Consider the following 22716-nt stretch of genomic DNA (forward strand, 5'->3'; position numbering starts at 1 on the left):
ATATATATATATATATATATATATATATATATATATATATATATTCATACTATTATTATTATTATTATTATTATTATTATTATTATTATTATATTTTCATTAAAGGAAATAAAAGGAAAGTTTATTCTGTAATTTGTACATCACAACACACACACACACACACACACACACACACACACACATATATATATATATATATATATATATATATATATATATATATATATATATATATATATATATATATATATATATATATATATATATATATAGTCATTGCTTTTGTCAAAATTTGTGCCCTTTATGCTACGGTGAATGAAATTAGTTTTAATGTACCAGTTAGTTCTTCCCCCCAAAAAAAGTAGCTTAATGTTATCTAATACATTACTGTGGCTCAACACTTAACAAATAATTTTTAATTTGTTTTTTTATTTACCAAAGCACTGTTAATACATATTACATGAAGTTGAAGTAAACTCAAAAGCAAATATTTTCTCATACTCAAGCCTCTTTTCCATATTCATTTCACAAATAAAGCCAATGAAGCTCCTCTTGTAACCTATTTTAGAATTACAGTATGGCAGACAGGCTAATTTTTCCCATCCCAGCTGGGATGGGTAAAATTAGTAACCGGAAGACTAGCCTACAGTGTCTGCCTAATAAAGTAATACTCTTAAGTAAAGTGGGGAGCATGCGATATTGCTGCGCTTTGCATCGGCGCTCATTTCCGCCTCCGTAACCTTTTGAGCTTGTGGTGGACTCGTATCCACTATCCCGGGGACACATGGCCCTATGCCAGGGGGACAAACAAGTGTGCAAGGGGAAATGTGTTTAAGTAATGTTATAGAATTAACACTTAGCAGAGCAGTGTTGAGCAGTAGGGAGACCAGCGAAAGCAGCAACAGCAGCAGCAACAATAGGGAGCCTCAGGATATGCTGGAAAGCTAGGGTTGCTACCTTGAGATTAGAAATATACGGAACATCTCACTCTCCAATACGGAACGAATCTGTATTTTAAGGGACGGGTGGCAACCTTAAAATTTCTGTAGCCTGCCGTGCCTTGACAGCCGTTGCTTGCTGCTTGTGGAGGCAGGAGGAAGGGGGGTCGCGTACTGTACATGTTTTTCAGGACGACCCTTGACAAACATAATTTTACGGCCTTGTTTTTTAGATTGACCGAAAAAGGCCATCACTACAGCTTTAAAATGTTGAATTTTATCTGCTTGCCCATTCAGACAGACAAATACGGAACAAACGGCGTTCCGTATTGGTTCAAAACGGAACGCACCATTTCATTCCGTATTTTAAGGGACGGATGGTATGACCAGGAAAGCACAAAAAAAGGAAAGCACAGCTGCCAGTCACAGGTTTCCCGAGGTATCCATTTATCGACAAACCCGAAAGGGAGGATGAACGCAGCCGAGTGAGCTTCACGCCGACCGCCCGCATCGGGATTCGAATCAGGGTCCGCGGAATAGTAGCCCGGCACGCTGACCACTAGATCACGGAGGCTTTGGATTGGCCAACTCCCTGCAAATCTTGAAGCTCGCAGTCACCATCTTTGAATTCCCACGGGGCGATCGAAGTATAAAAAAAAAAAAAAAAAAAAAAAAAAAAAAAAATCCGGCATCAACACTCGCTAAGTGGCAGAAGGACATGAGAAAACACTTCATTACAAATTTATTGATTTTTTATTGCCCTAACTATACTAGGTTTCCATTCATTTATGTAAAAAAATAAATTTTATCTTCATTTGTCGCACAAAACAGCACTTTTTTTTGCATTACTTGATCATTTCTTCCTCTGTATAGCATATATGATATGTGTTTTGTTTCAGAGTTCTATTTCATTTGATTAGAAAATAACAAATTAATGATGCAATTTACTAAAATAGAAGACGAAAGTAATGTCTGAGTGTGATATTTCTTTTAGTTGCCCATTGAAAAAATTATTAATATTCTAAATCTAAAATTCAAAGCAGAAAACTAATTATTTTAATGGGTAGCCAAAGCATGTTACACTAACCAGCTATAATTACATAGTAACATTTTTTTCTTCTTTTTTATAACATTTAATCTTTTCCAATCCTATGAAAACAAGGTCGACTGTGTTTGTCATTCTCACGAAGACTTCAACGTGGCCAACACTGTGTTTCACTCAACTCTCAGCTACGCGTGTGCTAGTTATCCATTAAATTAATTGATTCCTGCAGTTCCAATTCGCTTTTAACGGAGCTCAGTAACCGTAGTATCTAGATTTATTTGAGAGAATTTCAATGCTATTTATCACCTAGCTTAGCAGTCTAGATGATAACCATATTTCAATTATGAATCCGTTAAGAGATATTGTTACGCCACCCCCCAACCCACCAACACCGGGCAGGCAGGCGGCGTGCTTAACTTAAACACAGGGTAGTGAAACCCAGATCAGCTAGAGACTCTTTTTCCACGCAGGACAGGTTCCGAACACCGTACACTGTCCTCTGGGCACAAGTACAAATAAGTTAGGCACAAGGGGGCACAACACAGGCAAACAGGCAGGCACACGAACCCACAGTAAACAGATGCAGGCAGACGGCACATGTCCTTTCGTTCTCCCCAACAGCATCCGCTCATAAAACTCTTGCCCCCCCCCCCCCCTACACAAATAAATCGCAAACACACCCACTGGTGTAACAATATAAATAGACAGGAATGTTTCCTTGGCCTGTTTGTCTCTTAATGATGTAGGCCTACATCTTTATCTGAATTAGGTAAGGCTGATGAAGGCCTACATTATCTTAATTAAGTAAGGAACCATCATCTTAGGAGCGCTCCACGTGTGAATCTTGAAGTTATTGTGGTTTGTATCTCCACGTAGCTTTGTATGCTCGTGATACATGACCCTGTCGTGTTGGTTATACACTGGAAGGGCTCAGGTTGCTCGAGAAACGTTATGATCACTACAGGCTGTGTCTGTTTGGACTGGACTTCGGAGTCGGATCAGTTGGTGTATCTGCAAGTTGAGTTTCCCTGGGTACTTTATTTTTTGTTTGTTTAATGTTTGCTTTACAATTGAGCTTCTGAAAATGCAGGGAATAAAAATTCACAATGTGCCCATAAGGCCTTGTAAGGAAATGACATGACTCGGGTCAATGATATCGAAATTTATTAATTTTCAAACATCCATCCCATCCAGCCCCTCAAGAAAGCCTACCGGTGCTAAAGGCTGACACGTAAAAAAAAAAAAGGTTTAATTTGATTTGATTTGATTACTCTATGGTTAAGTCAAGTATACATATAGATAATTTATTGACGATAACACTTGAATTGTGTATTTAAACACTTGTATCCAATGGGAAGGCGTTTGATAGACAGACACTCATTGGTTCATATATAAGGTTTAAATGGATGTCTGGGCTTGTCTGGCCTCAACCGTACCCTAAGTTGGTGCGTGCGGGTCAGAGGGCACAGCAGTAAAAAATGGCATCAGAAATGGCCGCGTCATCAACATAGAGGTCAGGTTCGTCGAAGCGAGTCTGTTGATAGGAATCAAAGTTAAGGAATGGGTACACACACACACACACACACACACACACACACACACACACACACACACGTCTCACACACACACACACACACACACACACACACACACACACACACACACACACACACACACACACACACACACACGTTGTAAATAAATAAGCTATGGAAATCAAAGTACCATAATTATGAACTGGTGTAAAATAAAAGCCAGTCCCCTTGTTATATAAAGGCATAGATTTAACCACCTTGAAAATTATGCCGCATCTCTGTATGACTCGTCCCCTTCATAATCTCTGCCTTCGTAAAATAAAGTTAATATAAAGAACGAATTAAAAAAAAAAGAAAAAATAAAGATAAAGAAAGAATAGAGAAATTTGACTTCTACTCGAAGCTTTACACAGGCACACAGACACACTAGCCCTCACCTGCATGCCGCAGACAGCAGAGCCATCGGGGCAGGTAGCCCAGATACCCCACCCGCCCGAGGGGATCTGATAAGAGCATCGACACCACTTTAAAGTCAATTTAGAGAGAGAATCAACGCTGGAACTAAACTGATAATCTCATTTTTTTTTTTTATCCTTCAGTGAACTCTTTCTTCAACAGTTAAATTTGGTAACACCGAGTACTTATATGTGAAACTTGGTTATAAGCGAAGATACTACAAATAGGAACGTACAAGATGCTGTATTGAAGAAAAGCTAAAGATTTTGTTTTCAGTAGTTCAGATTGTTTTATGAAATTCAGTGATGTTAATTGTTTTGATCTGGATTTGGATCTGGACAATAATGCGCAGGGCACCTGTTCAGGTGCATAACACGCATATTTTATGGCTTTATCAAGTAACAAACTAAAACGCTATATATGCAGATAAAGTATTTCGTAGATCCACACGTTTGTGTAAACTCTGAAAAGAAGAATTACTGCATTGCACTTCTTTTTTTACAAAAATGGAAGCAGCTCAAGGGAAACAAAAACAAAACAAAAAATCCCGCTAAACCGCCTCTCCTTAATATGACCATCACTTCTTCCGTAAAGAAACTTAAGTGTAATACAATAATAATAAAAAAAAAAACAAGTGGAGACATCTAAAATATGGGTCAGCTGCACTCCCCCACACGCCCCAGCTCTCCCTACCTTAGTGTCCTCTTCCTGTCCTGTAATGATGGTGCTGTTGCTGTCACACTCAAACTGGAAGTTCTGTACGGCCACGTCGTCGCCAAAGGCTCCCTGTGACTCCAGCACCCTTGCCCTGACCCCTGTGATGAAGCCAGTTGGGCATGCCAGCAGCTCTTCCCACGGAGTAGAGAAGAATCATATAAATTCAGAGAAAAGTCTATCAATCACATGTCTTTGTCACTTGCCCTATAGAGCAGGGGAGGCCAACCTCCGGCCCGCGGGACATAGCCAGCCTGTGAAACCTTTTAGGATCCGGCTCGCCACCCTGCTAGGCATTAACATCGCAATCCGGCCCGCTAACTAATCCCCAGAAAAATAATCCCAAAGAGCATCTGCTGGCAAATATTGTTTGGCTAGCCTCCGCCTCTCGCCTCACTCCGGAGAGTTGCTAGGTCTGTCCTTTTAAAGACCATCCCTTCTTTTTGAGATCTGGTTGTTTTATTTAATTCAAACAAAAAAGGACAGGCTGAAACTGTCTCTTCGTGGGGCCATAATGTCCCATGTGTGCGACCTGCAGCAAGAGATCGCCACTTTCCTCCGTCAGAAGGATCTCTCCCCAAGCTGATCACTTTGATACGCAATGGATCGCTCTCCTGGCCCTACTCATGGACATCACTGCCCATCTGAACGCCCTCAATGTGAAGCACCAGGGCAAAGACATTCTCCTGACAGACATGCATGCATACATCAACGCCTTCGAGGTTTAGATGTGCTCAGTTGTCTGAAGTTGAGTTTGCATGATATTTTCCTTGCCCTGCTGGATTTACTGTGCGAACTGCTTTTCTCCAAAATTAAGGACACGAAGTCTCGACTTCGACCCCAACTCAGTGACATTATTCTATTGTCCACCTCATCCATCGAGCCAGACATTAAAACACTTCTTCACTGATCTGTCTGTTTTTTAGTTTTCATTTTTCACTTTTTTTTTACCTTGGGGTTCTCGTTTTCACTCCGGCCCGCGGCCTGTTCCCGAAAGTCTCATCTGGCCTTCCCTTCGAAAAAGTTGCCCGCCCCAACCTTAGAGTTTAGAAGTAAAAGTTAATATCCATCTATTGTTAACTCATTAAAAAAAGTGGTATTGTTTTTGTTCCCTTTTTTTTTATTCCTCTCACTTTACTGTCGCTATCTTTTATTTTTCATATCCGTGTCTGTTCATTGAGGGGGGCCTGTATATATATTTTTTTATCCCTTGATGCTATTTCATGAATTTCAACTCTCTCTCTCTCTCTCTCTCTCTCTCTCTCTCTCTCTCTCTCTCTCTCTCTCTCTCTCTCTTCTCTCTCTCTCTCTCTCTCTCTCTCTCTCTCTCTCTCTCTCTCTCTCTCTCTCCTCTCTCTCTCTCTCTCTCTCTCTCTCTCTCTCTCTCTCTCTCTCTCTCTCTCTCTCTCTCTCTCTCTCTCTCTCTCTCTCTCTCTCTCTCTCTCTCTCTCTCTCTCTCTCTCTCTCTCTCTCTCTCTCTCTCTCTCTCTCTCTCTCTCTCTCTCTCTCTCTCTCTCTCTCTCTCTCTCTCTCTCTCTCTCTCTCTCTCTCTCTCTCTTTCTCTCTCTCTCTCTCTCTCTCTCTCTCTCTCTCTCTCTCTCTCTCTCTCTCTCTCTCTCTCTCTCTCTCTCTCTCTCTCTCTCTCTCTCTCTCTCTCTCTCTCTCTATATCTCTATCTCTCTCTCTCTCTCTCTCTCTCTCTCTCTCTCTCTCTCTCTCTCTCTCTCTCTCTCTCTCTCTCTCTCTCTCTCTCTCTCTCTCTCTCTCTCACCCTGTAGTTCTCCTTTCTCTCCCGCGGTGGATGTGATGTGTCCTGTTGCGCGTCCCGTCTCGAGGTCAACGCAATACATCATCAGGGCGTTGAGGGCTGTCTCGTCAGTGTGCAGGGCGGAGTAGGGCTCAAACTGTGAGGGGAGTAGAAAAATATAGCATTAGTACTGTAGTGGTAGCAGAAGTAATGGTAATAGCTGTAGTGATCAATATAGAAATTGTAGTGGTTGCAAATAGTCCCTCGTTCTTAATCTATGTGTGTCTATTTATATGTCTATCTTTTTATCCATCTCTATCTTTCACCAAGGTTTCCACGTAGGCGACGAAGCTCCCGGTCTCGCAGAATTCCCCTATGCCCCAATCGCCCAAGTCGAGCCCGTTGGTGAGGTAGAGAGACTCGGTGATCCTGGGGCTGGGATTGGGAGCGCTCCCTAGACGTGGACAGAATAGGATACACAGAAGATATAGAAGATACACACAACACGTTAGAGCCCATTTATCGTACATAGGGCAGCTCCTATAGACTTAAACCCATCGATCTATCATCTCTATCCATTTTGTAAAAGTAATTGTAGTAGTAGTAGTAGTAGTAGTAGTAGTAGTAGTAGTAGTAGTAGCAGTAGTAGTAGAGTAGAAGGAAGAGGACCTACGTTGCGATACAAAGCAACATTGGTCAAAAGAAGATGAAAGAGTACTATCATCAGTATTAGTGGTAGTAGTGGTAGTAGTAGGTGTAGGTAGATTTTTGTAAGTGTAGATAGTAGTAGTAGGTGTAGCCGTGTAGGTAATAATATTTTTTTATTGTAGTAGGAGTAGTAGGAAATCCAAAATCTGAAACAGTTTTTAGAGTAGCTTACCAAAGACCAGGAGGCAGCAGGAGGTCGCTAGCAGAAGGGAGAGGGTGAGGCGAGGTAAGGCAGTCATCATGGCGCTGCGTAAGTCTCCTGGGAAGTGTACGGGTGACTCGAGGTCTCTCTCTTTTACCTTGATTGGGGCAGGACAGGTGTTTGTTTTCTCACAGAGGAGGATAAATGTTACTGGAGGCATTGGTTGGTTCTCGATATGTTATGTTGTGCGTGCTGTGATAAGTGTGGCGTGTTATATGTTATCGTGTTATGTCTGAATGCGTAAAATACCTATCAATGCTATCTGGCGAAAGTTCTTGTGTGTGGGTTGGTGTGCAGGCTCAAATACAGATGAAGGCATACAGCATATATTACTTTAGTAAATATATTCACAGCCATAGAGTAAGCATTAAAGACTTGTGGGAGGGCCGGGCGAGGTTGGTTATGACCCTTCATCAGCTTAAGCCCCCACTCAACTCCGAGACTGAGGTGACCCTGGCCAACTTCTTTGTGCCGGACGCCTTGGGGGACCGCAACGCTGACGTCCTGAACAAGATGCTGGGGGCAGCCATGTCTGTCGTGAACTCTCATGGTTAGGTCAGAACACATTTCTGCTTTTAACCTATGATGAAAGATCTTTTTTCTCTTTTTATATTTTTTGCAACAAAGGAAGCGGCTTATATAAGGCCGAAAAGATATAAAACAAAAAGCTCATTAGCACTGCTTCCATAAAAAAGATAGAAAATAAGTCTGCAGGTTGTACTAAATGTAACACTTGGAGGAGCTGCACAACGGTCAGGGTGTTGGGAAATAGGTCTGCAGGCTTTAATTAATGTAGCACTTGAAGGAGTTGTACGAATGGTCAGGGTGTTTTGGGAACAGTAGGTCAGGAGGCTTTAATAAAGGTAATATTTTTTGGAGTTGTAGACGTCTGTGTTTTCTTCCCTCTTGCCATAACTTTTAATTCATTCAGGAGGAAAGCATCGAAACTCCAGATCCAAAGTTGACTGTTGTCTTTCTTTTCTCCTTCTATCTACCTTTTATTGGGGCAGTCACGGCAGTGTGTTGCTGGCCTTTTTTTGATAATTTGCTGTACTCTTTAGCCCTCCTGTACTACATTAGAAAACAATTACATACCAATTACTTTTGATCAGTTTGTAGAACAGCATATTTTTGGAGGATAATCAGTATTTTTGTTGTTATAGGAGACAGTGACCAGTTTTTTGTCCGTGTTGGAGAAGTTCCTGAACACGGCGCCCAACCATGCCAGCTTCGGCACCGAGCGGCAAAGTGTTATCATCTTGATGGGCTCGCTGCCAAGCACTGGGGAGCTTAGCGATCCCAAGACCAAGCCCATCATGGCTAAGCTTGTTGAGGCCCTCCACACCGCGTCACAGCAGGTACAGAGCCATTAGCGTGAAGACTTTTTTGGCTACTAGTGAAACATGGTGCTTGGATGATTAACAGATAATCGTAAAAGGAAGAATACTCACTTTTTTATATTGTTGATATATTTTGTATAGCTATCTAGTATAGATGAAAGGCTTGAATGATGGATATAAGTGCAGTTCTTGTGGTAAAAGAGCTCGGTAGGACTTATAACATTGGATTTATCCAAAGCGTAGCAAAAGAATTGCAATCATTCATCAATAATCAATTATACTTAGGAACTGTAACCTAACCTAACTTGCAAGGGGTCTTAAACTACAAGATTTTGACGTACGGTAACTATAAATGTTTGACCTTGCTCAGGTCCTAGAAGCTATGGCCTACTGTCTCCTCCCGCTGGTGCTGTCCATCCGAGACGAGTGTCCCAAGCTGGAGTCCAGTCTGATGACCGTCTTGCTGGAGTCTGAGAACTATACGGCGAACGTAAAGAGGTAGCATACGGCCTGGCCACCCTCGTCAAGGGTATGGGCATCCTAGCCCTGAAGCACCTGGACTTTATGAACCAGCTCACCAATGCTGTACAGGTAAGGCAGAGGAGATTTTTTTTTATTTATTTATTATTTTTTTTTTTACGTCGTGGCCTATCGCGATGGTAGGCTTCTTCCCGGTGGATCCTGATGGTCGGCCCAAGGTTTCTTCCCGGTGGGGCCTGATGGACGGCCCAGCCCGTTCTGGCGCAGGAGAGGGTTTATAGTGGCGCCATCTTGCATTGGCTCATGCTGCCCTCCCGGAGCTCATCTTTAATCCTAGAATCTAGAGTCCTGGTTGATAGGTGGTCTTCTGGGCAGCATGTGGGTAGTTTTAAAACACTCTGCGTTGGGGATATACCCACAGAGTTATATAACTCTGTGGATATACCCCAAGGGAGGAATTGGCGGTGCATGCCGCACAACCATATACCCAGACGGCTGGTAGAGAGATACCCAATTCTTTCAAGGAGGAGGCCCAACAACGGGGCTGAGGGTATTCGGAAAGAGCCCACCTTTTCGAAATATGCTATTTTTCAAACATGAATGGAGTTGGGTATAAGTTGATTTCATTTGATTTCTATGTGGTAAGGTATACATATATATAATTTACTGAGGATAACACATGAATTGTTTATTTATAACTTGAATCCAATGGGAAGGCGTTTGGTAGACATAACAGTACTCTCGTTATTCTATAAAAGGAGGAAATAGATGCCTGGCCTTGTCTGGCCTCATCCGTGCCCCTAGTTGGTGCGTGTGTTGCTGAGGTAACAGCAGTGTAAGATGACATCGGAAATGGCCCCGTCATCAGCATAGAGGTTAAGTTCGTCGAAGCGAGTCTGTTGAAAGGAATCGGTAAGGGATCGGCCACACACACACACACACACACACACACACACACACACACACACACACACACACAACCCCCCCTTCCCCCGTCTCTCACACACACACACACACACACACACACACACACACACACACACACACACACACACGTAGCGCGAGCGTAGCTCTTTTCTCGTATGTCACAACTAGGTAAATACACACACACACACACACACACACACACACACACACACACACACACACACACGTACGCTGTAAATAGATAAATTCCGGAAATTAATGTGCCATAATTATGAAATGGTGTAAGATAAAAGCCAGTCCCCTTGTTAGACTAATGCATAAGTTTAAAAACCTTGGAAATTAAGCAGCATATATATGTGCCTCGTCCCCTTCATTATCTTGACCTTCGTATATATATATATATATATATATATATATATATATATATATATATATATATATATATATATATATATATATATATATATATATATATATATATATATATATATATATATATATATATATATATATATATATATATATATATATATATATATATATATATATATATATATATATATATATATATATACGTATATATATATATATATATATATATATATATATATATATATATACCTGAGGATGTACTTTTCCGATTTCCCGTGGAATGATTACTGCTTCCAGGAGAGTGACCCCTCTGTGTGTGCTCAGCGCATCACAGAGGTGATTGTCTCTGGAATGGAGGCACACATTCCACGTACTTTCTCTACTCCTCATGCTAAAAAGCCTTGGTTTAATCATGCTTGTTCTCGTGCTATTAAAGATAGAGAGGCAGCTCACAAAAGGTTCCAGAGCCTTCGAACTCCCACTAACTTTGACCTTTACATTTCAGCCCGGAATCGTGCCAAATCTATTCTCCGAGTTACCAAAACTTCTTTCATTAATAGAAAATGTCAACACCTTGCTTCTTCTAATTCTTCCCGTGACTTCTGGCATCTAGCCAAAAATATCTCCTCCAATTTCACTTCCTCTCTCCCTCCTCTCCTTAACCCTGACGGCAGCACTGCCGTCTCATCTGTCTCTAAAGCTGAACTCTTCGCTCAAACTCTCTGTGAGAACTCCACCCTGGACGATTCTGGGCATATTCCTCCTACTCATCCCGCCTCTGACTCCTTTATGCCTGTTATTAAGATTCTTCCAAATGATGTTTTCTATGCCCTCTCCGGCCTCAACTCTCAGAAGGCTTATGGACCTGATGGAGTGCCTCCTATTGTCCTTAAAAACTGTGTTTCTGTGCTGACACCCTGCCTGGTCAAACTCTTTCGTCTCTGCCTATCAACATCTATCTTTCCTTCCTGCTGTAAGTATGCCTTTGTACAGCCTGTGCCTAAGAAGGGTGACCGTTCCAATCCCTCAAACTACTGCCCTATAGCTTTACTTTCCTGTCTATCTAAAGCTTTTGAATCAATCCTTAACCGGAAGATTCAAAAGCACCTTTCCACTTCTGACCTTCTATCTGATCGCCAGTATGGATTCCGCAAGGGGCGTTCTACTGGCGATCTTCTTGCTCTCTTAACTGACTCTTGGTCATCCTCTCTTAGCCGTTTCGGTTAAACTTTCTCTGTTGCGCTAGACATATCGAAAGCCTTCGATAGAGTCTGCCACCAGTCTTTGCTTTCTCAACTGCCCTCTTTCGGATTCTATCCCTCTCTCTGTTCCTTTATCTATAGTTTCTTTCCGGCCGTTCTATCTCTGCGGTGGTAGACGGTCACTGCTCTTCCCCTAAACCTATCAACAGTGGCGTTCCACAGGGCTCTGTCCTATCACCCACTCTCTTCCTGTTATTCATCAATGACCTTCTTTCCATAACAAACTGTCCTGTCCACTCATACGCCGACGACTCCACTCTGCATTATTCAACTTCTTTCAATAGATGACCCTCTCAACAAGAAGTACAAAACTCCAGACCGGAGGCTGCAGAACGCTTAACCTCAGACCTTGCTATCATTTCCGATTGGGGCAGAAGGAACCTTGTGTCCTTCAGTGCCTCAAAAACTCAATTTCTCCACCTATCAACTCGACACAATCTTCCAAACACCTATCCCCTATTCTTCGACAACACTCAGCTGTCACCGTCTTCAACACTAAACATCCTCGGTCTATCCTTAACTCAAAATCTCAACTGGAAACTTCATATCTCCTCTCTCGCTAAATCAGCTTCCTCGAGGTTGGGCGTTCTGTATCGTCTCCGCCAGTTCTTCTCCCCCTCGCAGTTGTTATCCATATACAGGGGCCTTGTCCGCTCTCGTATGGAGTATGCATCTCACGTGTGGGGAGGCTCCACTTACACAGCTCTTTTGGACAGAGTGGAGTCTAAGGCTCTTCGTCTCATCAGCTCTCCTCCTCCTACTGATAGTCTTCTACCTCTTAAATTCCGCCGCGATGTTGTCTCTCTTTCTATCTTCTATTGATATTTCCACGCTGACTGCTCTTCTGAACTTGCTAACTGCATGCCTCCCCCCCTCCCGCGGCCCCGCTGCACACGACTTTCTACTCATGCTCATCCCTATACTGTCCAAACCCCTTATGCAAGAGTTAACCAGCATCTTCACTCTTTCATCCCTCACCCTGGTAAACTCTGGAACAATCCTTCATCTGTATTTCCTCCTGCCTACGACTTGAACTCTTTCAAAAGGAGGGTATCAGGACACCTCTCCTCCCGCAATTGACCTTTCTTTCGGCCACCTCTTTTGATTCTTTTTTGGGAGCAGCGAGTAGCGGGCTTTTTTTTATTATTATTTTTTTCTGTGCTCTTGAGTTGTCTCCTTTATTGTAAAAAAAAAAAAATTACAGTGGTGGGATTCAATTTTTTAAGAACAGGTTCTCTCTATTTTCCCAAAATTTTACAAATTTAAAATGGCTAATCGAAACAGAGCCTTGGAGTCCCCACCTGGGGGGGGACTACAAATTCCCCCAGGGAGGACTCCCCCTTTGGCTGCCGATTTGAGAGGTGTCTTGATAACTCCTCAGACCTTTTTCTTATCAACTTTTGCAACATTCCCGGTCTCCGTTCCAATTTCCATTTTGTGGAGCACCATCTCTCCTCCTCTAAGCCTCACCTTCTCTTCCTCACCGAAAATAGGTCTCGGCGGCTACTGACAGCAATCTCTACTGTTCCCTTCTACTATCTCTATCCTAAATTTAAATCCAAAGCTGGATGTTTCGCCTACGTGTGCAACTACATCACTTGCTCTCGTGCCCACGACCTTGACTCTTCTGAATTTTCCACCATCTGGCTAAGACTTCATTGTTATTATAGGCCTACTACTAAATACATCTGTGTTGTTTATCTCTCACCTAACTCTACTAACTATGTAAAATTCTTTGACTACTTGAACTCTAAAGTGGAGCACATCTTGACCCACTCTTCCTTCGCTGAAATCTTCATCCTAGGAGATTTCAATGTTCACTACCTGCTTTGGCTTTCATCCTCTTTCACTGACCATCCTGTGAACAAGCCTACAACTTTGCTATCCTCAATGATCTAGAGCAGTTGGTTCAGCACTTTTTTTTTTTTTTACAACAAAGGAGACAGCTCAAGGGCACACAAAACAAGGAAACAATAAAGAAAAGCCCGCTACTCGCTGCTCCTATAAAGAATCAAAAGAGGTGGCCGAAAGAGGGGTCAGTTTCGGGAGGAGAGGTGTCCAGATACCCTCCTCTTGAAAGAGTTCAAGTCGTAGGCAGGAGGAAATACAGACGAAGGAAGATTGTTCCAGAGTTTACACGTACAGTGCCGTAATATCGTACCGAACCGTACCGTACTACATGCCCTGCACAAGGCTTTCCACAGGCACACAGACAAACTAGCCCTCACCATCAGGCCGCAGACGGCAGTGCCATTGTAGCAGGTATCCCAGCTACCCCACACGCCCAAGGGGATCTGAAAAGAGAATCGACACCGCTTAATGTCTATTTAGAGAGAGAATCAAGGCTGGCTAAACTGATCATCTCACTTTTTAATCCTTCAGTGAACTCTTTCTTCAACAGTTGAATTAAGGAACATCAAGTCCTTATATGTGAAAGTTGGTTCCATGCGAAGGTATTACAAATAGGTACAATACGCTGCATCGAAGAAAAGCTAAAGATTTTGTTTTCTGTAGTTAAGATTGTTTTATGAAATTCAGTGATGTTAATTGTTTTGATGGCTTTATCAGATAACAAATGAAGACGCTATTGATGCAGATAAAGTATTCAGTAGATTCACATGATTGTCTAAATTCTGATGAAAAAGGATTTATTACCACCACTGCTTCCATAAAGAAAGTTATGTGTAATCAAAAAAAAAAAAAAACACGAGCGCAAACACCTAAAATATGGGTCAGCTGCACTTCTCCCCACGCCCCAGCCGCTCGTACCTTGGAGTCTTCTTCCTCATCGATCGCTGTAATGATGGTGCTGTTGTCACACAAAAACTGGAAGTTCTGTACGGCCACGTCGTCGCCAAAGGCTCCCTGATCCTCCAGCACCCTTGCCCTGACCCCTGTGATGAAGCCAGTGGGGCATGCCTTCATCCCTGGCCAAGGAGTAGAGAAGAACCATTCAAACTCAGAGAGAAGTCAGTCAATCACATGTCTTTGTCACTTGCCATACAGTATAGAACAAAATGTCAGCATCAACCTATTGTTAACTCGTTAAGAAAAATATAATCATCTCCACATTGTTTTGTTCCTTCTTTTGCTCCTCTTACTTCACTGTCACTCTTGTATTTCTCATATCCGTGTCTGTTCATTGCAGGGACCCTTCCTTGGGCGTGTATAGTTTTATTTCATTCCTTGATGCCCTTTCATGAATCTCAAAAATAATAACAATGATAATAATATTAGTGCTAATGTAGTGACTCAGCCTGGTGCGGAAAGCAACCCGAACTCACTCGACCCGCGAGTAGGGTACCTCTTGGCCGACTGGTTAAGGAGTAGCTTTCCCATCTGGCCGGTCGGGAGTTCGATCCCCGGCGTCGGTAAAATCCTTTCTGCGGCTTGATTAATTTCTCGTGTGTTTAGTGATAGGCAGGGGTCATGTGGTGGTATGTTACAGTTAAATTCAATGGCATTACATTAATCTCTCTCTCTTTCTCTCTTCTCTTCTCTCTCTCTCACCCTGTAGTTCTCCCTTCTCTCCCGCGGTGGATGTGATGTGTCCTGTTATGCGATCCGTCTCCAGGTCAGCGCAATAGAGTATCAGGGCGTTGAGGGCTGTCTCGTCAGTGTGCAGGGCGGAGTAGGGCTCAAACTGCGAGGGGAGTAGTAGTATATTATAGTAATAGTACTGTAGTGGTAGCAGAAGTAATGGTAATAGTTGCAGTGATCAATAACAACTGTATGTAGTATTTGCAAATATAGTCTCTCCCGCTTTCTCTGTGTCTGTCCAATTATGTCTATCTTTCTATCCATATATCTCCTTCACCAAGGCTTCGGCGTAGGCGACGAAGCTCCCGGTCTCGCACATTTCGCTATAGCCAAAATAGCCCAAGGAGAGTCCGTTGTCGAGGTAGAGAGACTGGCTGTACCTGAGGCTGGGGGTGGGCGCGCTCCCTGGACAAGAATAGGATACACAGAAAATATAAAAGATACACAGAGCACAAGAGGTCTGTTAGAGCCCATTTATCGTACATAAGGCAGCTCCTACAGACTTAAAATTAAGTCCATCTATGTATCATATCTATCCATTTAGTAACAGTTGTAGTAGGAGTTGTAGTAGTAGTAGTAATAGAGGAGGAGGAGGAGGAGGAGGAGGAGGAAAAGGACCTACGAAGCGATACAAAGCAATATAGGTCAAAAGAAGATGAAAGACTATTATCATTCTTCTTCTTCTTCTTCTTCTTCTTCTTAGTAGCAGTAGTAGTAGAAGATGAAAAAAAGATGAAAAAAAAAGATGAAAGACTATTATCATTCTTCTTCTTCTTCTTCTTCTTTTTTGTAGTAGTAGTAGTAGTAGTTGTATGTATAGGTAGTTCTTTTAAAGTGAAGGTAGTAGTAGTAGGAATAGGAAACCGAAAAGCTGAAACAGTTCTTAGAGTAGCCTACCGAAGACCAGGAGGCAGCAGGAGGTCGCCAGCAGGAGGGAGAGGGCGAGGCGAGGTAACACTGTCATCATGGCGCTGCGTGAGTCTCCTGGGAATTGGACGGGGGACTCGAGGTCTCTCTAATTTATCTTGATTGGGGCAGGACAGGTGTTTGCTTTCTCACAGAGGAGGATAAATGGTGCTGGAGGCATTGGTTGGTTCTCGGTATGTTTTGTTGTGCATGATGTGGCAAGTGTGTGGCGATGGGAAGAACTCGTGTTACGTTTGAATGCATGAAATACCTATCAATGCTATCTGGGGAAAGTCCTTGTGTGTGGGTGGGTGTGCAGTCTCAAATATAGATGAAAGCATACAACACATTATTACATAAGTATATATATTCACATCCATTGAGTAAGCAGGAAGGACTTGTGGAAGGGCCGGGTGGTGGTGGATAGGGCCCTCCAGCAGCTGGCGCCCCCACTCAACTCCGAGACTGTGGTGACCCTGGCCAACTTCTTTGTGCCAGACGCATTGGGGGACCGCAACGCTGAGGTTCGGAACAAGATGCTGAAGGTGGCCATGTCTGTGGCGAACTTTAATGGCAAGGGCAGTAGGTACGCACTTATGCTTTTAACCAATGATGATCAGGGATTTTTTGTTAATAAAGGAAGCAGCTCAAGGTAAAAAATAAATAAAACCAAAAAGCTCACCAGCACTGCTCCTAAAAAGACGACTGAGGATAAATCTCCAGGTGTTACTTAAGGTAACACTTGAAGGAGTTGCACAACGGTCAGGGTGTTGGGAAATAGGTCTGCAGGCTTTAATTAATGTAGCACTTGAAGGAGTTGTACAAATAGTCAGGGTTTTTTGGGAACAGTAGGTCAGGAGGCTTTAATAAAGGTAATATTTTTTGGAGTTGTAGACGTCTGTGTTTTCTTCCCTCTTGCCATAACTTTTAATTCATTCAGGAGGAAAGCATCGAAACTCCAGATCCAAAGTTGACTGTTGTCTTTCTTTTCTCCTTCTATCTACCTTTTATTGGGGCAGTCACGGCAGTGTGTTGCTGGCCTTTTTTTGATAATTTGCTGTACTCTTTAGCCCTCCTGTACTACATTAGAAAACAATTACATACCAATTACTTTTGATCAGTTTGTAGAACAGCATATTTTTGGAGGATAATCAGTATTTTTGTTGTTATAGGAGACAGTGAACAGTTTTTTGTCCGTGTTGGAGAAGTTCCTGAACACGGCGCCCAACCATGCCAGCTTCGGCACCAAGCGGCAAAGTGTTATCATCTTGATGGGCTCGCTGCCAAGCACTGGGGAGCTTAGCGATCCCAAGACCAAGCCCATCATGGCTAAGCTTGTTGAGGCCCTCCACACCGCGTCACAGCAGGTACAGAGATATTAGCGTGAAGACTTTTTTGGCTACTAGTGAAACATGGTGCTTGGATGATTAACAGATAATCGTAAAAGGAAGCATACTCACTTTTTTATATTGTTGATATATTTTGTATAGCTATCTAGTATAGATGAAAGGCTTGAATGATGGATATTAGTGCAGTTCTTGTGGTAAAAGAGCTCGGTAGGACTTATAACATTGGATTTATCCAAAGCGTAGCAAAATAATTGCAAGCATTCATCAATAATCAATTATACTTATAGGAACTGTAACCTAACCTAACTTGCAAGGGGTCTTAAACTACAAGATTTTGACGTACGGTAACTAGAAATGTTTGACCTTGCTCAGGTCCTAGAAGCTATGGCCTACTGTCTCCTCCCGCTGGTGCTGCCCATCCGAGACGAGTGTCCCAAGCTGGAGTCCAGTCTGATGACCGTCCTGCTGGAGTCTGAGAACTATACGGTGAGCGTAAAAAGGTAGCATACGGCCTGGCCACCCTCGTCAAGGGTATGGGCATCCTAGCCCTGAAGCACCTGGACTTTATGAACCAGCTCACCAATGCTGTACAGGTAAGGCAAAGGAGATTTTTGTTATTTATTTATTTATTTTTTTGTTTTACGTCGTGGCCTATTGCGCCGGTAGGCTTCTTCCCGGTGGATCCTGATGGTCGGCCCAAGGTTTCTTCCCGGTGGGGCCTGATGGTCGGCATAGCCCATTCTGGCGCAGGAGAGGGTTTATAGTGGCGCCATCTTGCATTGGCTCATGCTACTCTCCCTGAGCTCATCTTTAATTTTATAATCTTTAGTCCGGATTGATAGGTGGTCTTCTGGACAGCATGTGGGTAGTTTTAAGCCACTTGGCGGCGGCTGAAAAATCCCTGCTTGGTGGCACCGGGCAGGGATTGAACTCGCGTTGTCACGCTATCCATTCAGCCACCGCCTTGTTAGGAAACAAGGCCTTGCATGAGGCTTTGTTGAGTACCTTGATATTCACCTTACTAAGACAAGCACAAGACATGCGTTGGTGTACGTTTCAGGACAAGAGGAACTACCGGTACAGGGAGGGCGCACTGTTTGTCCTGGAGCAGCTGTGCAGCTACTGGACAAGCTGTTTGAACTGTATATCGTGCACTATCTGCTTCGGCGACGGCAACCAGTATGGCTGTGCAAGTACCGTTAATTTGAGGACCGGTAATACCAGTACTGAAAACTCCAGTAGCGGTAGTACCGAACCGGTACCGATGAGGTACCGTTAAGGTAGCGGTTCAATAGCAATATTAACGGTACCGGTACCCAGTTCCGAAACTGGGTACCGGTCTCGCTAGTGCCACTAAAGAGCCGGTACCGTTTAGGTTAAGTTATCGCTAGTGCTGCCAGTACCGTTTGGCTGTGGAGAGAGGCCTCGCTGTCCATCTTCCTGTCATGTTTTCATATCGCCCTTCGTTGTTGTCGCCTCCTTCTTGCCTCCATTATTTTATTATATTTTTCATTTGTGTAATTTATCATGTTGAAATATTTTTTATAAGTGTGCTAATGTTTGCTGTTATTGTTATTCAATTTTGCTTATGTCTGCTGTTATTGTTATTCAATTCTGAGCCCCTCCATAATAATTGTAAAAGCTGATTTTTTTTTTTTTAAGTGAACATTCAGAGAGAGAGAGAGAGAGAGAGAGAGAGAGAGAGAGAGAGAGAGAGAGAGAGAGAGAGAGAGAGAGAGAGGGGTAATGGAGGAGAAAAAATAATCCATATCACCGAGGTAAGTTTATTCGCTCAGGCTCTTATTCGTGTGAGGAGGAACTGAGTACCTGAGCGACTGAGGCGGGTGTGAGTTGTGAAGACTGATGATGGCCAGTACTGGTACCAGTACTGAGCAGTCTTGTACCGTTACCGCACCGTGCCGGTACCGATACCGATACCGATACCGCCCAGCCTTAATAATCATCAGGAAAGTGAATGTGGGGGGTGGGATAGGTAGTGGTGGAGGTGGTCCAAATAGCAGACAGAGTGTTGTGTTTTATTAGGCAGTCTGTTAGTGGTGGTGGTCGAGGAGTCTAAAAGATGCATCCTAAACTCCTTGGCTCTAGTGGTGCTGCATGCATGAGGAGGCAAATGAAGACGGGTTTGGCAGCAGGCATGTGGCGGTAGTGATGGGTTAGGGGTTGATGGGGGGTTAAACAGCAGCCCAGGGGTGGTAGTAGTGGTGGGTTAGGGGTTAATGGGGGTTAGGCAACAGCCCAGGGGTGTTGGTAGTGGTTGATGGAGGGTTAGGTAGCAAGCAGGTGGTGAAGGTGCATGGTGGTGTTAATCGGTAGGCTGTTAGGGGTGATAGGTTAATCAGCAGGCAGGTAGGTGCACCAGTACAGAAGGTTTATGCACAGGAAGGTGAGAGGGAATAGCACCCTGGAGGCCTCGTCAATGTAGGACACTGAGTTGATAGTGTGTTTAACGCAGCACTGCTGCCGCCCCTGTGCTGGCTGCCCCACGTCTCCTTTCCGTCTCTGAGGATAAAGAGAAACAAGTAGTAAGGATAATGGTTACAGAGGCTTTTACTAAGCTCTTTGCTAATATTATTTCGGAGGAAGATGAAGGTTTTCGTATTCAGATCCTTCGGACATCTTATTCTTCAGCCCTCTAAATAATTCCTTGGGATGTCAAGGAAACGGAAACTGCATGACTCAGAAGCTGTCTACTAGAGGTTCTCTATGACTGGTAATTTTGTGACCAATCTCAACTTTCTGCACAAAAATGAACCTATGATTGGACAATTACACACACACACACACACACACACACACACACACACACACACACACACACAGACACACACACACATCTTTCCATTTGTATATTTTTTACCCTAGATGTGAGGGAAGTGGAGGTCGTCGGCATGGCTGTTTGCAACACTTTCCTTCTTCGACACACAGTGAAGGGTGCATTGGCGGTGGAGGATAGTCGAGAGGCAGGGTGGGTTGGTTCAGCCAGTGAGGGGGCCTTGCTGCTGCAACTCGGAATTGGTGGTGGCAGAGGTGAAGGAGAGAGCGGGTACGGGTAGCCGCTTGTGTCGTTTTGTTCCTCAAACGAATGGGTTTTCTCTCTCTTTCTTGTGGACAAGATGGTGTGTGTCACCATTGCCTGTAATGAGAGTAAAGGCCATGTAAAGTAGGGGGCATACGCCATAGTTGTGCTTGGCCTCGGTGCTCATCTCCGTCACACTGGCCGTTGAGCCTGTGGCGGAAAATAATCCATTACTCTGGGACACAGAGCTATTGGGACATCTGGATTACCACAGTTTATCATCCATAGGTAGCTACTCATCTATCGACCAGCCCTAAAGGAAGGATTAACAGCTGCGCCGACTGCCCGGGCCGGGTTTCTAGCCCAGGCTCTCGGATTCGTAGCTAGACATACTAGCCACTTCACCATGGAGGTGGAATGAGGAGGGAATTTTGGAATACCACAGAAATTAGGATTTGTCATTACAACTTTGTATATAAATAAGAAATGCATGATTTTCTTCTTGTTAGAGCTCAAATGCATGAACATTATATTAATGAATTATTATGGACCCTTATTAACTCATTGCATTGTAAGATGCAAAACTCTCTGTTCTCAAAGCATGGCATGACACCTGGATGGCTTAAAAAGTATTTAGTAAGAGGTGTGTTGGCCTGGCGGTGTGGACTGGTGGCCGTGTCGATGCAACGCCCGCCCGCTACCTGTCGTTGTGCCATCGCGTCATCATCCTCCACGTCATTGTCATCAAAGCCAGCATCGTCATCTCCACCACCATCCTCATCATTATTGTCGTCGCGGGCATGTTCCTCTTCTTCCTCTTCCTCCTCCTCCTCTTCCTCCTCCTCCCACTCGTACACTTCACCGGAGCCCACCTTGGTGAAGAGGTGCACGAAGGCGAACTGGAGAGAAAGTAGAGATTCCCATCACCATCATCATCACCATCATTTTTATAATAATGATAATAATGATTATAATCATGATAATGATATAAATAACATAACAATAATAATAGTAATAATGATGATAATAATAATAATAATAATAATAATAATAATAATAATAATAATAATAATAATAATAATAATAACAACAATAACAATAATAATAATAATAATAATAATAATAATAATAATAATAATAATAATAATAATAATAATAATAATAATAATAATAATAAAATAATAATAATAATAATAAAAATAATAATAATAATAATAATAATAATAATAATAATAATAATAATAATAATAATAATAATAATAATAATAATAATAATAATAATAATAATAATAATAATGAAATAATGATATAATAATAATAATAATAATGAAAAAAATTTATAATAATGATAATAAAAAAAAAAATATTAATCAATCAGTCGATAGGGGCATACATCGGGATGGCGCGTCGCCTCGCCCACCTTAAGACCTTATGATAGTAATGATAATGATAAGATAATAATAAAAAGATAGAAAAAATGAAGGGTCAAAAGATAGTTAAAACAAAGGAAAAAAATGAGGAAGGGAGAAAAGGAAGTGTACGAGGAATATGGCAATTCAGCGATTATTAGAGAGAGAGAGAGAGAGAGAGAGAGAGAGAGAGAGAGAGAGAGAGAGAGAGAGAGAGAGAGAGAGAGAGAGAGAGAGAGAGAGAGAGAGAGAGAGAGAGAGAGAGAGAGAGAGAGAGAGAGAGAGAGAGAGAGAGAGAGAGATTTACATAGATTACATAGAAAATCAGACCACACAGACCCCATGGTCCAGACTTGGTGGTCTGTCCTTAAACCTAAGTGATTTTACATTAATCAGAAGACTCCAAAACGTTGCACTTCTACTCTAGTTGATATTAAGTTGAAGGAAGTGACGGTCGAGCTTATTTTTGAAGGAGTCAATCGTGTTACACTGGACCACTGATGGTGGAAGCTTATTCCATTCTCGCACTACAACGTTGGTGAAGAAAAATTTTGTGCAGTCTGAATTTACTTGTCTACATCTGAGTTTTACGCCATTGCTCCTCGTGCGCAGACTGTCATCGATCATAAACAATGTTGATCTGTCTACATTCGTGAAACCATTAAGTATTTTAAAACATTCGATCAATTTTTCTCGGAGGCGACGTTTCTCAAGAGAGAACATGTTAAGGGTAGAAAGCCTTTCTTCGT

General features: G+C 42.7%; 3 protein-coding genes across 4 annotated transcripts in view; all 3 read right to left on the minus strand.

The window, feature by feature from the left end:
• Window positions 1-3130: 3130 nt before the first annotated feature.
• On the minus strand, window positions 3131-7472 carry LOC126998986 (vitelline membrane outer layer protein 1-like). The gene is made up of 6 exons (XM_050861295.1): window positions 7316-7472; window positions 6762-6889; window positions 6460-6592; window positions 4668-4822; window positions 3956-4021; window positions 3131-3517 (listed from the first exon to the last, which is right to left on the minus strand). The coding sequence occupies exons 1-6, from the start codon at window positions 7383-7385 to the stop codon at window positions 3440-3442; spliced, it is 630 nt and encodes a 209-aa protein (XP_050717252.1). The 5' UTR covers window positions 7386-7472; the 3' UTR covers window positions 3131-3439.
• A 2366-nt stretch (window positions 7473-9838) lies between these two features.
• Window positions 9839-16321, minus strand: LOC126998988 (vitelline membrane outer layer protein 1-like). Its single transcript, XM_050861296.1, has 6 exons — window positions 16164-16321; window positions 15544-15671; window positions 15237-15369; window positions 14496-14653; window positions 13955-14020; window positions 9839-10061 (listed from the first exon to the last, which is right to left on the minus strand). The coding sequence occupies exons 1-6, from the start codon at window positions 16231-16233 to the stop codon at window positions 9966-9968; spliced, it is 651 nt and encodes a 216-aa protein (XP_050717253.1). The 5' UTR covers window positions 16234-16321; the 3' UTR covers window positions 9839-9965.
• Window positions 16322-19301: 2980 nt separating this feature from the next.
• Window positions 19302-22716, minus strand: part of LOC126998989 (gamma-aminobutyric acid receptor alpha-like) — a 28874-nt gene continuing 25459 nt past the window's right edge. For both annotated transcript variants that reach the window (XM_050861298.1, XM_050861297.1), the window contains exons 11-13: window positions 21260-21457; window positions 20400-20675; window positions 19302-20041 (exon numbers count right to left, since the gene is read on the minus strand). In XM_050861298.1, the coding sequence (XP_050717255.1) occupies window positions 19874-20041; window positions 20400-20675; window positions 21260-21457 (642 nt within the window). In that variant the 3' untranslated portion in view covers window positions 19302-19873. The remainder of the gene's footprint in view (window positions 20042-20399; window positions 20676-21259; window positions 21458-22716) is intronic.

The sequence above is a fragment of the Eriocheir sinensis genome, chromosome 15, assembly GCF_024679095.1.
Source record: "Eriocheir sinensis breed Jianghai 21 chromosome 15, ASM2467909v1, whole genome shotgun sequence".
NCBI lineage: Eukaryota > Metazoa > Arthropoda > Malacostraca > Decapoda > Varunidae > Eriocheir > Eriocheir sinensis.